The sequence below is a fragment of the Grammomys surdaster genome, unplaced genomic scaffold, assembly GCF_004785775.1.
Source record: "Grammomys surdaster isolate TR1022 unplaced genomic scaffold, NIH_TR_1.0 843, whole genome shotgun sequence".
Classification (NCBI taxonomy): domain Eukaryota; kingdom Metazoa; phylum Chordata; class Mammalia; order Rodentia; family Muridae; genus Grammomys; species Grammomys surdaster.
In genome coordinates, this window is record NW_021605262.1 from 5,320,170 (window position 1) to 5,339,831 (window position 19,662).

The following is a 19,662-nucleotide window of genomic DNA, read 5'->3' on the forward strand; positions in this document are numbered from 1 at the left end:
TGAACGTTTGGCTTTCTGCAAACATCACAGTGTGCCCATACCAACTAAGCCTAAGCTGAGATCACTAGGTCATATAACCTATGACCCTACTATGGGGTATTGGGTCCTCATATAGGGAAAACTGTGCCTGTATGAAGGTGATTTGCCTGAGAGTTCTTCAGAATTCTGTATATTCCTTTATTCTCAAAGTGCAGTTTTCAGAGCAGGACGTTGATCTGAGACATCAGGATGCATAGAGGGCTGGAGGTAACTTCTGTGTCCCCTGATCTCTTGCTTCCCCTGCTGCTTGGAGTCACCAGTTCGTCTTCCTGTTGTCAGGTTAGAGGAATTATTTTTGTTTTACAGTTTGCAAGTTGTCCTGCTTCCTGCCCAGCTTGGCTACAGCTTGTTGATTTTACTTTTATTTCTATTTTTTAATCTACTGAAGGCAGTATGGTGGCTTTGTGTCTCAGTTCAGTCTACAGTTAACCCTTGTTCTTTCTCATAGTGGTTTGCCTGGAGACAGTTGGACACCCTGCCACTTGAGATCAGCTTGGGAAATATAAATTCCAGGCCCATGTGATCATTTTCTATAAGGCCCTCAGAGTCTTGGCTGCACCACAGGGCTTGTGCAGAATCTGTGGGTCTCTCTCTCAATATGGACCAGACAGGTGAGGACCCAGCCCAGGGACCATGGGGAAAAAGAGGAAGTACATAATATTAGACCTTATACTGGAACACCAAGTGTGGCCCAGTCCCTCTGGGAATTGGATCTAGCAAGGAAGAGCCAAAAACTCCATGGAGATGATCAAGAACTAAGAGACTTCCTAGGAGACATGCGCCCTCATGGAGTGGGAGTAGGTGAGTGACAGCTGACAAATGGAAGATAAACAGGTGACAGGAAGAGCAGTGCAGGGCTAGGAGCTGAGAAAGTTGTCCTGAGGCCCCATAGTCTACTGCCTCTAACCCTCTAACCCACTTCAGAATGTAATGTAGTAGAGCCAGAGCAGCCACTGGCCTCAGCTCCACCTACTGAGAGCCATCTGGGATGGCCAACACAACAGACAACTCTGTTGTCCTGTAGTGATTCTGCTGCTGTGTTAGGCTCTGATGTGCTTAGCCTGATCAGCTCCAAGGTTTCCCAGGATCCAGAGCCATAGCACATACCCCTGTGAGAGTGGTCTGCCCATCTACTACATAAGGTGAGACCCAGGCCTAGCTGGCACAGGCTGGAGGAGAATACAGGTAGAGTGATCAGAGAGTTCCAGGCTGGGCAAAGGCCCAGGCTTAACCAGGGAGTGTCAAAGGTACTAACAGGCAGACATAAAAGCCTGATGTTCACTTGTTTTTGAGAAATGCAATTTGCGATTGTATACGATCAACACCCGCTCCCCGAAAAAAAAAAAAACTAACAATAACTCTGCCTTGAGTGGTGATTTTGGTTTTAGTTCCTGGAAGAGGTCCCAGGTGGATCTCTTTTAACTCTAAGTGCTTGGTACCCAGTGAGAACCTTAAATTCATAGCCAAAGAAAGAAAGCCAGGGCAGCTCTGTAATGAACCCTTCTCCAAACATAGCTGGTGGTAACCCATAAGCAATATTTAAAAAGTCCACAAACTTCATGTATTTAGGCTGAAAAGTAATATTTCATGTATTGTCAACAAACAAATAGATTTGAAATCATTAGCCACATTATGCACAAGTTTTCACAAATGGTCATAATCAGAAGTCAATGTGTCAAACTAGATATTTTCCATTTTTGTTTCCTTAATTTTAAAGCTCAGATGCTCATGGATTTATTAGCCCCTTTTGGACCGCTTCTCAGCATCTTTGAGCTTCTGGGTTAGTCATGGGCCCTCCAGGTGTGTACAGGAAAATGGCCAAGAGCTCCAGAAAGTCTAGATGTCAGCAGTTATCAAACCACTGCAGGTGTCACTGTTCACACAGTTTTCCAGATGTGAGTGCCTTGCCCTGGGGGATATGCACAGGCTTTCTAAAACTACAGCCTTGCAGAAGAGAAACAGGCTATGAGAGCTTCCAGCACCTCGGCCCCAGTCCACTGATGAGACACAGCGTCACATAGCTGTCATGACAGCTTCTGCTACGGCTGGTGTCCATGGCCACTGCTTCACTGCTCTCAGTCACCAGAGTGTACGAACAATCTTTGCTTGAGCCTTCTAGCAAGCCTGGGGTCATATGTACCTTCATTCTCAAGTGCTCACAACCCTTGCCACCCAGCCAAGCTTTCACCTTAGCAATGAGTAGTGGGTTATGAGGGTGACATTGCTCTTATATGTGACATTGCAAAGGCTTTCTCTCACTCCATTAGATATGTTTTCTATTGTCTTAGGTGGCTTGTAGTGTAAGTAACACATCAGGCTAATGGCCAGGGATGGCACCAGTGTTCATCTTGAGTTCTTATTTGTGCGTTGTAATGCTGTAATGTTGAATTGTGTGGGTTCCGGGCTACAGGCTCTCAGGTTAGACAGGTATAGATAAAAATCTTTGAAGGGCCACTGGACATCATAAACACACGATTGCCATGGGATTTGGGCTTCCTGTGGGATACAAGGGCAGCACTATCTAGAAAGTATGCCCCACCTGTGGCTTTACCCAGGAGCATCTAAACTAGGAATAAGACTGTTTTCATTCTTCTAGCCTTCCTCTGGGACAGAAGGCTGGGAATGTGACTGGAAAGAGCAGGTTCAGTTTGACCATATGAACTGGGAGCAATCCCAGCAACTCACTGTACAAGATGTCCAAGTAAGCACCAACATTGCAAACCTGGTGGCCAATTACAGAGTTATGACTCTCTGTCCTGTGCCAGGCCCTATGATCAGCTCAGTTCAACCACCCATCCTCTGCCCCAACACTCACCACCCAACCACCCAGCTCTACCATCGTGTCATGCAAGCCAACACCCATCAGCATAAGACAGCAAGACAAAAATAAACCCACTCAGTCCAGTACTTCCCTCCTGGGAGTTCTCGCCTCTGGGCTTAGATGCCAAAAGGTAACCCTGCCTGTCTTGTCGCTTGTCCAGTCAGTCTCCTGTCTATCCATTCAGTACTTCATACATGTTACTGTAGAGTAGACACTATTCCAAGTCCTGAGGATCAGCCGTGTGACTGCAGCGGTCCCTCACTTACAAAGTGGACATTCCGTAGCGGACAGCCCATGGATATACAGTCCAGTAGCTGATGAGCAAGCTAAGTGGAGGGGCAGAGTCAGGATCTCAGTATCAACACAAGACACTAGAGCAAGATCTTAAGCAGTCGAGGTGGTGAGCATGGGGAGGGGTTGTCTGGAGCCTCACAGCAAGTAAGGCAAGGGGGGATCAGCAAGAGACTGTGGTCTGAAGATGGATTGAATCCAGAGAGAACTGGATCTATTCTCTGGGTATCCTAATAGGAGGTCCAAAAGGGGCCGCTGAAGGGTGTCTAGTCAAGTGTTTCCAAGGCTTAAGTGGTTGGAAGGGGAGCTGACAGGGGCTGGTTGAAGACTAGGTTTGGAAGGTAGAAGTGTTTTTACAGTAGCCACGTATACAGTTTTAGTGGTGACTTCTGAAGTTACATCTTAAAGTGTTGCTAAGGTTTTTTCCCCCCCTAAATGAGATTTTAGGGTGGGTTCTAGGGCACACTAAGAAGGATTGCAGCTGATAAGGTAAAACCATGGATCACAAAGATTGTGCAAGGGTTAAGACATGGCTTTTTGTTGTGTTTGTTTGAGGCAGGGTCTCGTGTATCCCAAACTGGCCTTAAATTTGCTACACAGCCAAAGCTTGCTTTGAATTTGTTCCTTCATCTCCCAAATACTTATATAACAGCCATGTAGCACCACACTGGCTATAATAACTTTTTGGTTTTGTTTTCTTGTAAACAAAGTTTATAATCGTATTTGTGAGATTCCCAGAAAACTGCAGGCTTTTATCTGGGAAAGGGATTAAAGTCACATATGCTTAGGCATTGAGTGTGGTTCACTGCTATTTAAAATTTTTTAAAAAAAATTTCCATATAAAAGAATTACTGGGGGCTGGAGAGATGGCTCAGCGGTTAAGAGCACTGACTGCTCTTCCAGAGGTCCTGAGTTCAAATCCCAGCAACCACATGGTGGCTCACAACCATCCGTAATGAGATTGAATGCCCTCTTCTGGTGTGTCTGAAGACAGCCACAGTGTACTCATAAATAAAATAAATAAATTAAAAAAAAAAAAAGAATTACTGTATGTATGCAAAGTTCACAGCAATTTTTAATTGTGATGAAATTCTTGACTCTCATTTGGCCAGAGGCTTGAGAATACTCTGGAATGAGAAGCCTCTTCCCGTTCGATGTCCCCTTAATTTTCTGTCTGTTTTGACTGCCCCAATTTACTTAGATGCCATGGTGTGCTACCTGCGTACTCTGGGTTCTCAATGGAGAGGGTCCTTGTTGAGTGTATATAACGGGGTGCAACGTACCCCATAACTAGCGAAACCACCCGGCTGCTGAAGCCGCCAAGGCGGGAGAAGCAAGTCCCATTTAACGGGTAGAGTCAACAGTGGCATGCCTGGCCTCGCGCTGCGCTCCGCCGGGAAGGGAGCAATTGCCAGTGGGCTAGGTGCCACTCGACCTTGGGGAGTAGCGACCTCGAAGACCTCGAATCCACAGGTTCTAGCTGCTGGCTCAGGAGCCCGCGGCACCCAGAGAGCCCGGACTTCTAGGCTGGGGCCCAACCAGATAGGTGGGCGTGAGCAGTGCGGGCGGGAGTGCTTCTAACGCAGCAGGACTGTTTGCGTTCACGTGTGCGCAGCGGGGGCGGGAAAGCCCCGCCCTGGCGCAGGAGGGGGCAGCGGGATTAAAGGCCACCCGGGCCGGCCTGGGGACCTGACTGCTGCCAGCTCCGGGATCGCGCAGAGGGCTGCGACGGAAAGCGCAGCAGGTTCTCCACCAAGGTATGCGTGTCAGCTCCCGGAGCTGAGCAGCAGCGATGTGGCACTGGGCTCTGGGACCAGGTTGGAAGCCGCTGCTGGCGCTGGCGCTGGCGCTGACCAGCCTGCGAGGCGCGAGTGGGATTGAGGAGGAACCGAGCCCTCCTGCGAGCTTCCAGATAGTCACGTTCAAATGGCACCACGTCCAGGATCCATACATCATCGCGCTTTGGATCCTCGTGGCCAGCTTGGCCAAAATCGGTAAGCGGCCCGGGTTTTGTGAATCATGGTATCTCATGACTGAGTCTTAGCCATGCCCTTAGAGTCTATACCACCTGCCTTTGCCCTTGCATTTTTTACCCCTTTCTGGGGAAGAGGCACATTCAGCAAGAGTGACTTGCACTGTTGGAGAAGTGCACCAGCTAATCCAAAGGTCCTACAGGGCCAGCTCTGCCCCCACAATCTCATGCTCATGGCCCCGTTCTACCCAAATCCTTCTCTAGATGCTATCCTAGTTGGTACCTCGGGACTTCGTATAGCACTGAGACCTGACTTGTACGTGGCACTCGAGTGGAGTCTGGGTTCAGAACAGTTAAATAAATAAGTAAATAAATAGACAAACAAATAAATCTTATGATTAACCCAGAGAAACTCATGTATGACTCCTTGTCTGGAGGGGAAGGTGATTCTTCTCCTCTCTCATCTGGCTCAGTGATACTGGGAAGTGGGATTGAAGGAGCTCCTGACAAGGTAAGAGGAAGGTCAGAGGTTTTCAAAAAATTTAAGACGATCAAAGCTTTACTACCTTTGTGGAAGTGGTAAGGATGTGGTCCCTGTGGAATTTGTTAGACCCTTATTCGGGGAGAGCAAGAACAGATACAGAGATTCCTAGCCTGCCAGTTTCCTTTAAGATTATAGAATAGAAGAGGCAGAAGAGGCCCTCCAAGACCCAGGAGGGAGCATACATGCCTCTTTAGCAGGAATGGGGGTGGGGGTGGGGGAACTGCGGCGGCGGGTGGGAAGCTATGGAGAGAACATTTTCAGAGCTCAGACTCAGAGTGTCTGGTTAATGAAGGCATTTTATTTTATTTTATTTTATTTTATTTTATTTTATTTTATTATTTTACTTTATTTCTTGCTGCCTCCTCTTCCCATTCATTTAGCCTATAGATCTGGCACTGTGCCTCCTGGCATATGCTGTCTGACTGGGCTTTTCAGTAAGGTTTGTGCTGTGTGTTGCTGTGACTTCATCACATAGAGTGTTCAGAAAAGGCCAGGGAGGTTCCAAGAACGCCCTTTCACCAAGCTCATCTGCTTCTCTACAGATTGCAGCGTTCTAGTATATGAAGTGAGTGTGTGCCTTCTGTGTCATCTAGGCGTGTCTCTCTGTACCCTTGGACTACAGATTTGGAGTTTAGTATCTCAGCTCAGCAATAGTCAAGTCTATCTGTCATGCTCGGTGCTGGGCTGGCACACTGACTGAGGGGCAGCCTGCTTTTAAGGATTATAGCTCTGCAGGTCTCCAGGGGCTATGAACTTGCTCCAGAAGGGCTGGCCACCAGAGTCAGCAGCAACTCTCTGCAATATCAGTCAAGAGGATCACCAGTGGACAGGCAGCTCTGCAGAAGGACCTCTCTGTCTTAAGTATTCTAGTGGGCCCAGGTGTTCCCTATTATTCAACTCAACCCCACCCCCAACTTCTAGAAATTGTGGAGATGATTCTTCCCAGGTTCCCAAGGCCTCCTGGCTGAGTCTGCCTCTCACTGATCCAAGTACTTCCAGCAGATCCTGCTTTCTCCCCCAAAATCCTTCCCTGCTTAAACCTACAGGGGTTAGCCCTTGTTGGTCCACTTTATGCACTGTACTGCATATTACCAGCATGTTCAGCTAAGAGCCTGGCACTGGGGTCCTTTACCCAGGAAGTTCCCCAAGTATATCTGTTCCAGGTATCACAACAGACACCTCCCCACCTTTCATCTGTCCACAAGACCCTCTCCTCTAAGGACCAATGTTGCTGTCCCTCAGTTCCATTCCTTTCAGTCCCAACAATAAGCAGTTGTATCAAATCTTCACCAGTGTTAGCTCTCAAAGCAGGTTCACTCTAATCAGATCCCACCAGGAAACAGAGAGGGAGAGAAGCAATCTGCAGGTTCAGCTCTACCCTGCCTGGCTTTAAGAACCACTCTTTAATGGCAGAGACTCTGGTACCCGGCTCTTACCTTACAGCTCTTCCCTCAGCTGTGAATTCTGTATTTTTCCAGATCCCTGATGACCTTGACCTGTTCTGCAGAAACCTCTCAGACTCCCTCCGTGTACAATCAGCCTCATATGTCCCATCACAGGCTCTCACGAGTATCTCTGTGGGCACATAGCTGATACGTATGCGAATTTGGGTAGTATAGCTGACACCTCCACAGTTCCCAGAAAAGGACACGACTCTCAGTCATTAAGCCCTGCATACTTTAAAAATGTTTAGAACCTGTCTGCACTACTTCATCCTCAAGTTGTACAGGAACTGCCTTCTAGGAGAGGATGGGAAGGTCTTATGCTGATGGGATTCATGTTTTCTTCTGATTATTTTTAACTCCCAGCCCAACCTTATGGTTAGGAGGTCACACTTTTTTTCGGCCAGTTTGGCCCAGCTTTGGGATAAGACACAGATCCTGGAACACAGGTAATATGATCATTGCAGGAAGGCTAAGGGCATGGATGTCAAGGCCAGGGTGCTTGTCTATAGGACAGAGGTGGTAGGCTGAAAAAGTCTGATTGCCTGTGGTGGAAAGGCAGGGTCCACCAGAAGTGGGTGAGGTGCTCCCTTCACTGTCCACACACTCCCATTTGGGAGTCCCTAGCCTGCAGCCACAATGTTGAGACTCAAGGCTAGGTAGGTACTAGGCTACAAGGGCCTACATCAGAGCACACATGGCACTAAGGGTCCACCTATATCCACCTAGTCTCCACTAAGACTCCACCTAGGGTGGAGCATACAGTAGGAGGTTGTTGGGGATAGGGGAAAGCTGGGGCAGGAGTCTGAAGTGATGCCAGAGGAGTTGGTGGAGAAGTTGAAGGGAGACTAGAAGAGGCCAGGGAGAGGAAGAGGAGAGGCAAGGGGAGCTTATGGAAAGTCTAAAGAGAGAATGAAATGACACTGGGAGAGGCCAAGGCAATGTGAGGGGAAGACTAAACCAATTTATCTGCAGGCGTTGGAGGACTTTGGTCCTTGCTGAAGTTGTGTAGATGGTGGGCCTCAGTCACGACTGACCTCTCAGACCACTGCTTTGATTGCAATTCAGAGTGTAAGACCAGAGAGGCTGTGGGGAGAATAATCAGAGCTTCTGGGCTTCAGGGAGGGGAGGAACTTGGCCAGACTTACTGGGAAGAAGAGTCCATACACGGCAGGAGCACACAGCTTTTGGGTCCTTGTACTGTGCTGGGAGCAGTGGTGCCTCTGTAGCACAGATTCCATTTCACAATTCCTGCGCCTCACAGGCACAGGACCCAAACCTTCTGTCTAAAACCAGAGAGGGAACTAGGGGGTTAGTGAAGGAGACTGGGAGAGTACGGAAGGAGGTCATTATGAATAGGGGACAAAAATGACGTCCTCCGGGTCCTCCAGAGGTGCTCAGTGAAGGGGATCTAGGCAGTAACAGTGACCAGCCCCTGGCTGAGTCCCATCAGTAAGGGAATCAGGAGCTTCTCAGATCAGAACAGAATGATGTGTAACTATACTTGTCAGAGAGGTAGAGGCGTGGGGGGGGCAGAGAGAGACAGAAAGAGATAGACAGAGAGACAGAGACAGAGAGACAGAGGGACAGAGAGAGTCGTCTAGGGGCAGAACTCATGAGGCTGAGGGGAGTCTGTAGAACCCATTAGGAGGCACTGAAGGTATAAAGTCTTATTTTGGGGAGCTGCCCCTGGGCAGTTTCTTGAGCTGTAAATTCATGCAGCACTGGAAGCTGAAGCATCCTGAGGAGAGAGAGCAAAGGTTAGGAAGAGCCATACCATTGCAGGGATGAGCCTTGACTAACCTTGCCTGTTTGCACAGGTGACTATGCCACCCCTGTCTTCCTGTTGCTTTCTAGAGAAAACTATTAAGGCCTTCTAGGACTGTTGTCCTGGACAACCTCACTGTCAGGCACAAGCACACTGCAAGCCCTCTGCTACAGTGCACCTCTGAGTCTGATAACCCAACCATCCAGGTGGCTTCATGCCATGTCATAGCTGTGGGATTCTGATCTATCCCTATAAGCTGTCATGTGCTGGGTCTCCCCTTTTGGTTTCTTTGGGAACAAGTATCTGAGCTTGGGGTGCTTTAAAGTTGGGGTTCCCATGGATTTGTGTGTTCTGAGTCTCCCATGGGCCCTCTGTGTGTTTGAATGAGCCTGGGAAGGTTAGGATCGGCTCAGCTGTTCTTTCTCCACCCAGCCCCAGGGTTTGGAGCTTCCCTTAGAGAAAGGTTTTTTACCTTCTCTGTTGTAGGATATTGCTGTCCCTGGGATCACTATGCCATGGCTGTTAGGGATCAGGGACCATATTTTAGGGTGCTGCATGTCAGTGCTGAGGCTGAATAGCACCCCACATCCCCTTCCAAAGCTGAGGTGGGTGTGGCTTTTCTAATCAATGTGGGCAGCTGAGAGTCCCTATTCACTCTTCCACGTACCTCACTACTGTTAAGAGCTGAGAAGGTCCAGCTGCCAGCCTCAGCTATACTTCACTCTGCTGTCCCTTGTGCTCCCAACCCCAACTCTCTCCTCAGTTCCTCTCTCTTTCTGCTCTTCTCTAGGCTTTATTTTTCTCAGGTCTCTAGCCAGGAATATGGATGGGCAAGTGCTGGTGAATTTAGGACATTCTCTAGCTCTTCCTAACTTGGCCCTGTCTTGAGCAGTCATGGACTTGGGGGTCAGTGGCCAGTACAGTGGAATGTCATTAGTGAGGGACAAGAAGGAATAAGGGGAGGGCTGTCAGTGAGTATCTCATGGCTGTGAGCTGGGTGCCAGCTGAGTCCCAGCTAAGTCCTTTTCCGGTTCCAGCTGGAGCCCAGACTCTACCTCTCTCATCTGCAGCCTTATTCTTTCACATCCAGCTTCCGACTACCCCACCTTTTCCCAGCTTAGAAATCACTAGGCTAACCCAGCCCTTGAGGATACCTTCCCTAACTCTAAGCTCTTTTGACTCAAGTAAGCGTGCAGTTCTGTTCTTATCGAGTATCTGGTGGCTGACCTGTCTGTGCCTACCAAGGCTTCTGCAGGGAGTGAATGCATGTGAGGTTGGGTGTGAATAGTTGGTTGGATACGCAGATGTATACACGCATGGATGAGTAAATGTCATGCTGTAAACCTAGTGGCTTCTCACCTTAAGTTCTAAGTACCCCTTTGATCCTGAGTTCAAGGAAAGAGATTCCTAAGTCCTTAGTCAGATTCTTCCCCAAACTGTCACCCAGTTTCCTGTGCATGGCATCCCTGGTGACAACACATTTTCAGGTGTGGCAGGCAAAAGTTGCTCCCATAAGCTTAGAGCACTGTGGGTGTGACATCTGAGTGTCAGCCTAGCAGCTGAACAGGTGAAGTCTGTCAGGCTTGTGTACATTGGCCTTTGCTTCAAGCTACCTGCTTCTATTGTCCATGTCTATCTATCGCTGCCGTTTCTCTAAGAAGGATCTTTTATCTGAAGGAGAGCCCTCAGACTGCTGGCTACAGGGGACAGAGTTCAGACTGAGGGCCTGGGGAGCTGCTAGGAATGCTGAGGGTGTAACCTATCTTGGACACAGTAAGGAGAGCTTTGGAGTAAAGGGAATGGACACTGGCTTAAACCCCAAAGACCCAAGAAATGGGGACAGATAGGGGTGAATTCTGGCAATATCAGAACCAGGATCATTGGGGCTGCATCATTGGTTGGAGAAGGCATGGTCAGGGACAGATGGAGGAGGCTCACTGTTGGGTAAATGGTGTGGACTTTGTCTGGAGTCCCTTGAAGGACACTTGGCCCCTGGAATGGAGATGGTTAGGAACACTTGCCAGCCTCTTGTCCCTAGACATTTATCTTAAAGGCTTTGTGTCGAGCCATCAGTTCAGCTCCAGGAGCTACCCCTAGATAAAGACAAAACTAATATCATTTTCAGGTCAGATTTTCAAGCTCTCTCTGAAGAGGGAACTTTCCAGTGAGGTGGAGCGGTCTGTTCCTCTCTCCACTCCTGGGCAAGTCAGGAAACCAGCTGGATTTACCACCTGCTGAGTTGATGTGCCAAAGTCCAGTTAGATTTAAGTTCTCTGCTGTGAAAGAGTTTCCCAAGCAAAATGAGATATTTAAAAAACCCATTTTTATGGTCTTTTTGAAGAAATGGAATTGCTGAGGGCTTTGTTCTTAGATTTGGCCCAGGTTCGTTTAGGGGATGTAGATACATAGCAGCTCTCCTGTTCTAGGGTTACTTTGTGTCCCTCAACCTGAGCCCACAGAAGTTAGCATCAGCTTAGCCTTTCTCCTAAGTCCTCTCTGGGCCTCCTGGACCTCCAACTTTGTTGAAGCTGTCCAAGAGACAGCTGCCTGAGGAGGAGATACAGTAAGGTGAGTATAATCGCTTCTTTGAAAGTAAGGAACCTGGAGCTTGGGGAGCCCTAACTGCAGCCCAACTGCATTGGAAGGAATGTAGCTTATCTCAGTCATACTAGGAAGACTGAGAGAGGTAGGAGGAAAGGTATAAGCTAGCAGTGGATGCGGAGGAGCCAATGAAATGTGGATCTAGGAGTCCAGAGGCCTCTTAGGAAGTGTGTTTGTGTGTGCAAACAGCACAGACTAATTAATGATTATGCCGGAGCATGTGGATGCACACACACTTGTGTGTGTGCTACCTGTGTGAATATAAGCATGGGTGATTTTGCATGCGCATACTGAGACTACTCATGTTCTTGTTCCCACACCTAGACTCCACTGGAGGAGTATGCAAGCATACTTTGCCCAGATAGTGCTATCTCTGGACCCCATCTTTTCATCTTATCTAGGAGACAAGTGGTACCCCAGTCCAGGTCAGTCCATGGAGATGACTCCAACTTCTAAAATTAGAAATCCTGAGAGAAACACTGGCCTGGAAGAAAGGTTCCAGGACTTCAGGGAGGTACATATGAAGATGAATGGCATATTCTCTGAGGAAACACTGCATTCCAGGACTCTTGGAAACACACGCCAACGAAGTTCCTTTTACAACTAGGCTAGGAGGCTCCTGGTTCCTACCTGTATATGTCGCAGCATCTAAAAAGCACTGGTTTAACTGTGCAGGGACAAGCTCCTAACTCTCCAGTGCCTCACGCTCTTGACAGGACATGAGCCAGCATCTGCATCTCTCTATGGAGAGGTGTTAAGAAATGGGCACAGCAGATGAGGTACTTACAAGGTACCTGGTGTCTGAGAAGGTTACAGTGCATAATGTCAGACAACAAACAAAACAAAGTCATACATAGCTAGAAACACCATTCCCAAGCTGGACATTGTGCATGTATGCGTGCTAAGGAATATTTGTGGTGGTCAGAGAAAAACTTGTAGGAGACATTTCTTTTCTTCGACTATGTGGGACCTGGGGATTGAACTTAGGATGTTAGGCTTGGCAACAAGCACCTTAACCTGCTCACTAGCCCAGTTTTTAAAAATATTTATCACCTGAGTTTATGTGGAGTGAGGCAGCTCCCACATGGTGGAAGGAAAGAACTAATTCCTGCAAGTTATCTTCAGACCTCCATATGCATGCCCTAGTTGTTCTCTTAAAAAATATATATGCATGCAAGAATGTGTGTATTGTCATATGTTTGGAGGTCAGAAAACAACTGTCAGGAATTGGTTCTTTCCTTCCATTGTATGAGTCTCCAGAATAGAACTCAGGTTCTCAGGCTTGGGAGCAGGCATCTTTATTTGCTAGTCCATCTTGCCAGCCCAACTTTCATTCTGTTTTTTGAGGTCTGAAGGTGAGTGTGGGTATTCACAAAGAACAGATGGGCTTTGAGCCTAGTCTATTCCTGAGAGCACAGTATCTCCCAAATTGTGCTGGTACTGGGTGCGCTGGGGTCATTCAATGTCTTGAGTGAGGACAGACTAGCCCCTGGTGTTCTACCAGAGGAAGGGTCAGAGAACAAATGGGCTTTTGCCAGCAGGGCAGTCTGTGAAAGCCACAAAACTGTGTTTTGACTGTTTATAACCCAATCCCATAGCATGGGATCCCGACAGCAACTATGGGAAAGTTACTTTTTAAAATCCACTCTCCCCCACCTCTGTGCACCCCATGAGTGCATATCTGTTTTTGTGTTCAGAGGCTGGGTGCATGTGCACATGCCGTAGCACATCTGTGGAGATAGAAGCACAGTTTTCAGAAGTCAATTCTGAAATCCTTCCAGTGTGGGTTCAAGGAATCAAACTCAAGTCATCAGGCCTATGTGGCCAGTACGTTTACCCATGAAGCCATTTCATAGGCTTCAATTGTGAAATGTTTAAGAATTCATCATCATACTTTGGAGCATTCAGCTCTAATTGGAATGCTTTTTATCACACCCTTCCCCTCCAGGTTCAGGGATTTATACAGAAGAGTATGCAGAAGTAGTGGAGGGTGACTTCAAGGAAACAGTGTTTTCCAGACACAACAGGGTTGATGCACATATGAATTCACCCAGACTATGACAGAATGCACAAACCTATACAAGTTCAAGCCAGATAAAATTCCAGCACAGAGAAGAGGAAGTGAACACAAAGTCCCGACCTAACTGAGAGAGAAGCTATTTGCAAGTGATAGCTGCTTGGAGAAGGGAAATTAGTTGTTGTTAGTGGAGTGACCCTGGTTATACCAACTACACTCCAGAGCAGGCCTCATGGTCAGGAGTAATTGGCTAACACAAATGGACACCATATTTTATTGTTATTTGATTGATTTTTTTTTTGAGAAAGAACATGAAGTTTGGTGGTAGGGAAGACGTTGGGGATTTGGGAGAGGGTAAAGAATATGATCCAAATATATTGCATGAAAAACTTTTAAGAATGAATTCACATTCTCCTGGGAACAAGGATGGGTGCAGGCTGGTAACATCACCATCAACATCATAGAGGAGATGAAGGGAACCTGTCATTGCCTCACCTACTAGAGTTGCTTAGGTGGCCCTTGGACCCAGCCCTCTTAGAATACACACACATGAACACTGTGGAGATGCATTTGTGGCTGCTTTGGGAGTGGCATCTGGTAGAGTGTAATAAGGTACATGGAAAAAATGCCTTGCGATGGAGGAAAACATGTATGTTATGGAGAGTACACTGCAGTCATGGTGACAGTCATGACATCACTGGCGTCTAGGGTCATGAGAGACTCTCCACGGTCAGGCCTTACCAGGTTAGATGTAGTATTAGACAGAATGCCTTCTCTGTGCATATGGCAGCTCACCTTGGGCCTTACGGTTTACCTAATCTCTCTGTTCCTGCCATGCTCTGTATCCTCAGAGAGGCTGCTATGTTCCTAGTGGAGCCTGGGCTCTGTTACAGAGTAGAGGCAGTGAAGTGGCTCATGTGATTTGTACACGCAGGCATGCTGCTGTGCTATGGCCATCTTCGACCCCGAAAAGGATTCCCTTTTCTGAAAGTGTAAAAATAACAAAGTGATATGACCTGAGGGTTGGTACAAATATAGAAGGTACCCCTGGATTTGTGTTTATTAGTGCCACTAGCAGCTGGTTCCTTGGGAGAGTGCTTTTCTCTGCCCATACCATGCCATACCTGTATATACAAGCTCATATGACACCAGGGCACCTAATGTACATTTGCTGTCTTTTGGCCTAGGAGTCTGAAGAGGACCCTATTGCATGACCCCCAACTCATCTGTTGCCTTGCAGTCCAGCCCCAAAGCCTTTGCATTCCCGAGGGCTGTGTTCTACAGATGTAGTTTTTGCTCTTCCTTTTTTGATTGCAGGGGAAACCTGGGCACCAACACCTTTTCCACTTAAAAGTAGGATTTTTATTTGTTTTAATTTTTTTATTAAAATCTGAAACTATTAGTATGGTGAGGTCACTGTCAATAGTTGGGATGGCATAAAATTATAACCCTATGTTCACACCTCAGTGAAGAGCAGGATATTTAGCACATGAAGTGGTCTGTCTCCTAACCTGGCCTTTTATAGCTTATGTTATTCAGAGTCACTTCCCTGGGGATAATTCTCAAAAAAGCCAACATACCTAATTTTAAAGTAGAGTTTTAGATTTGGAGAGTAATCGGTGTGCTGGTACAGCTGATCCTACCCTTGTCCAAGCTGCCTCCTCCTCTGGTAGTTAAGAATTTCAACTAGAAGTATTTGTCAGTCACACCAAATTGATGTCTATTATTAACTTAAGGTACTAACGAATGCATAACATGCACCTACCATTGTGATATGTCTTTTCCTGTCTTAGCTCCCGTGTTGATCCTATCTACTCACACCTTCCCTCCCCAAACCCTGACAACCATCCATCTTTTTTTTTTTTTTTTTTTTTTTTTTACTGTTTCTATAGTTTTGTCTTTTCCAGAATGGAATCAGGCAGTCTGTGACATTTATCGACTGGCACTTAATAACATGTGTTTAAGGTTGTTCATCTATAATAGTTTAATCATGCAATTATTCCATTATATGGATATACTCAATTCATTTATTCACTGGAGAACATATTCAAACTTTGGGCAATTTTAAATAAAGCTAGCCTAAAGATCTGTGTGCAGGTTTTTGTGTGGACTTAGTTTTCAAGTTCTTTGAACATTATAAAAGCAGATGCTATGAATACATTTTAGTGTTGGAAGAAACAGCCAACTGCTTTCCCAAGTGGCTTCACTATTTTGTACCAGCAATGGTGAGAGTTCATCATCCCAACTCCGTGCCAACATTGAACAGACAGTGATCCGGACTGCCGCAACTCTGGTTGGTATGCAGTGGACCTTTATGTTGAAACTTTCAGTTCTCTCCTGGTACCAAGCAATGTGAAAGATCTTTTCTTTTTCTTTTTTGTACAGATTTTTTTTTATTATTCTTTGACAATCTCACACGTGTCTTACAATGTATCTTGATTGTATTCAACCCAAATCTTCCCTCCTATTTTTCTCCAGTCTCTAATACCTCCCTTCCCACCTTTATTTCCTTTTATTTATAACTCACCAAATCCAGATAGTGCTGCCTGCAAGCACATGGTTGTAGAGCCATCGACGAGATCATGGCCAATTTACTGGTGGCCAAAAACTCGAAGAAACATGCCCCCCCAATTCCCCCAGCAGTCACCAACTGCCAGTTGGTCCTCAGTTAGTAGACGGATCCTTGTGACCCCTGTCCCCTTAAGTTGAACTGCTGACCGGTTTCTCTTGTGCAGATCTTACACAGGTGATCACAGCTGCCATAAATTCTTGAGTGCAGTAGTCAATTATATCATGTCCAGAAGCCAGGGTTACACGGTACCCTGTCTCCCATTCTCCCAGCTCTTATATCTTTTCTTCTCCCTGTTCCAGGTGGAATTATCCCTTCATGTGCTTTGCTTGACATTTGTGCATCTCTGATAAAGTTTCTGGCATGACAGATGACTCACTTTTAACTGAGTTCTTTGTCTTCTAATCAATTTTAAAGAGTTCTTTTTATATTTTGGTGAGAAGCCTTTATCAAATACACATTTTACAAATATTTTCTTCCAGTCTCTGTTAACTTTTAATAGTGTCTTTTGCAGGACAGAAGTATTTCATTTTAGCTGGAAACTGTGGCACATGACTATAATCCTAGCACTTGGGAGCCCGAAGCAAGAATGTGATGAGTTTGAGGCCAACCTGAGCTACAGGCAGTAAGAATCTGTCTCTTTAAAACAAAATTAATTTTCAGATTTCTAGATAACTTAACCACCCCCAATTGCCCTCTCTTGTATTTCCTAACCCCTACACCCAATCTGCTTAGACCTTATGAACCATACTGACCTTACTTCCGTGTCATAAAAAAGCTCTAGAATCTCTATGTGTCATTTTTCACATTGTTGTTACAAAATACCTCAAAACAAAACCAAAAACAGCTTGAAGAATAAGATGGGTTTATTTTGGCTCACAGTGTGAAGGTGCATTCTACCACAGTAGGCAAGGCCTGGTAATGGCAGCATAAGGCTGCTGGTCCCATTGCATCCACAGTCAGGCAGCCTGCTTTCTCCAGCAGTTGGGGTGGTGCTGCACACATCTGAGGTGGGTCTTTCTACCAGGGCTAAACCTCTCTAGAAAGACCTTCCCAGACATACCCAGAGGTGTGCCTCCTAGGTGATTCTAAATCCCACTAAGTTGACCATCAAGATTAAGCATCACACCACGTGTTAGAGAAAACATGCTGTACTTAACCCCTCTGTGTCTGGCTTATTTTGTTTGACATGGGGATACCTGTTTCTATCTATTTTCTTCCAAATGATATAATTTTGTGCTTCATGAATGAAACTTTGTTTGCTTCTATGGCACATTTTTGTGACTGGCAGATTTACATTCCCATTGGCAGTGTATAAGGGTCTCTCCCCTCCCCCATTCTCTGCAGTATTCATTGCTTGCCATATCGATTACTGGCAGGAGAAAGGTAGAATCTCAATGTGGTTTTGATTGTGTTTATGTGATAAAGTAAGGATGTTGAACATTTTTCATGTGTTAATATTTATTGGCCACATGTACTACTTATCTTTTGGCGTTTAATTTTTTATATATTCTAGTTATTAACTTTTGTGAGATGAACAGCTACAGACTTTCTCCAAAGTTTTTTAATTAATGAATTTGGGGGTGGTGCTTAGGGATTGAACGCAAGGTTTTATGTGTGCTAAGCAAGTGTTTCTTCAATGACTGATATTCCTAGCTTTCCAATGTTTTAAATTTAGTGAAGTCCAACCTACCTATTTTTTTCTTTTGTATTTTATACTTTGGGTATTTTATGTAAAGATTTATTATTAAACCTGAGATAATCTAGATTTCCACCCCCATGTTATATTCTTTCTAGAAATTTTTACTTTCATGTCTTTAGTCCATTCAGTTAGTTGTTTTGTGAGTTTTTTTTTTAAAAAAGGTTGTAGGATCTGTGTCTAGATTCATACTTTCACATTAATATGTCCAATTATTTCAGTACTCTTTGTTGAAAAATAATGTCTCTGTTGAATCTCCATTCTTCTCTGCCCACGCTGTTTGCTGGCCTCTCTTTGTCAGTCATTGGCAATGATCTTTCTGCTCTCCCAGCACTAGGCAGTTCCAAAAGCCCAGCTGCAACAGATCTGGCAGTTGTGGCATCCATTTTACTTGTTTTCCTTCACCACAGAGCATCTATTCCTGGGCTTCTGCCTCTCTAAATGAACTGTAGACCAGTATGCCTGGATTCACAATGAAGTGGAGAGAATCAACATTTTGACAAGACTCAGACTTCTAATCCATAAACATGAAACACACTAATTTATTGTTATCTGATTTATTCCTTCAAAGTTTATGGCTTTCATAATACATATCTTGTCACTTTGGGGGAGGGTGATTTATGCATCAGTTTTGTGCTACGGTATATAGAAGCTGTTTTAAATTTCAAGTGCTATAGCTCTTTTGCTGGTATGTAGAAGATCAGTGGACTTGGTGTATGAGTGTTGCATTCTGTAACCTTGCTGCAGTCACACATCAGTTCCAGAAGTCTTGTGGGTTTTTATTTTTTTATTTTTTTGGACTTTCTACATTGACAATCATATCATCCATGACTGATTCTCTTGATATCAGCAAACAAGGCCTATAGAGACTTGTCTGTGGCTTGTGGCTTTGCTGCTTTGCCGTGTGTTAGATAATTTAGTGTATTGTAGCCAAAATATCACATGTGAGTAAGTAAATGAATGAAATTCCTTCCTGGAATTTTGATGTGAGTCCATGAGATAAGAAGTTATAGAGTTACAGGAAGAGAATCTGGTCAAGAAATACACAAGGTGACAGGTGACAGAGTCACAGATGCACAACACAGATATGGGACAGTGGGAACCATAGGAAATCTTGGAGTATGGTAGTTACCAGAGGAGGTGTCCTGGTCTACAGATGGAACCTCTTATTATTCCCCCTCCCCACTGGGCCTTTCTGTACTCTGCTCTACACATTTGTTTCACTTGCCTTGTGTCTTTCTGGGTCCCATTGGGAAGCTGATCCTTCAACTCAGATCTGCCTGCTTGGGTCTTCATTGTGCTGCTTGTGTCTTTAGCGTAGGAGAGGGCCCAGAGTTACTGAGTAAACACACTGCATTCTGCAAACTCTCTTCAGCTAGCACAGCAGCTATATTATCTTTCTCTCTTTTGGTTGTCAGCACTGACTCCAGCAGTTCTAAGACTGTTTGGAAAGAGGCAACTTCTGCCACTATTTTCTTGTCCCTACTGACCAAGATGACCAAGTAAAAAAAAAAGTAAGCTCAGAGGACAGAATGTTATGTTCAACTGTCCTCCTGTCCAGGTTGATCTTGGAATCTGTCCTGATGCCCAACTCATATTGTGCTTTTGGGTCTGCTGTCTTCCATAACATTCCAGAGTTGTAGTTACTGTAACTGCAAAGTTCTCCACAGCATGTGACACATACAATTGCTTCTCCACTGCCCATGTAGTTTTCTGTTTTGCCTGAAGTTATTAAGCACTATTTTTGTTATTGATATAATTTTATTTGTGTGTGTGTGTGTGTGTATTGTAGAAATTTTTAATACCAACCTGGGGTTTCTACCTCACCTTGACCATTCAGTTCCTGGATAAAACACACACACACACACACACACACACACACACACACACACACACACA

At 45.6% G+C, this 19,662-nt stretch overlaps 1 protein-coding gene across 2 annotated transcripts in view; it reads left to right on the forward strand.

Annotated features, from left to right (window-relative positions):
* Window positions 1-4,850: 4,850 nt before the first annotated feature.
* The window catches only part of Slc9a3 (solute carrier family 9 member A3), a 46,447-nt gene continuing 31,635 nt past the window's right edge, over window positions 4,851-19,662 (forward strand). The window contains exon 1 of one of the 2 annotated variants that reach the window (XM_028782719.1): window positions 4,851-5,145. In XM_028782719.1, the coding sequence (XP_028638552.1) occupies window positions 4,944-5,145 (202 nt within the window). In that variant the 5' untranslated portion in view covers window positions 4,851-4,943. The remainder of the gene's footprint in view (window positions 5,146-19,662) is intronic. The other variant, XM_028782718.1, reaches the window with a different exon arrangement.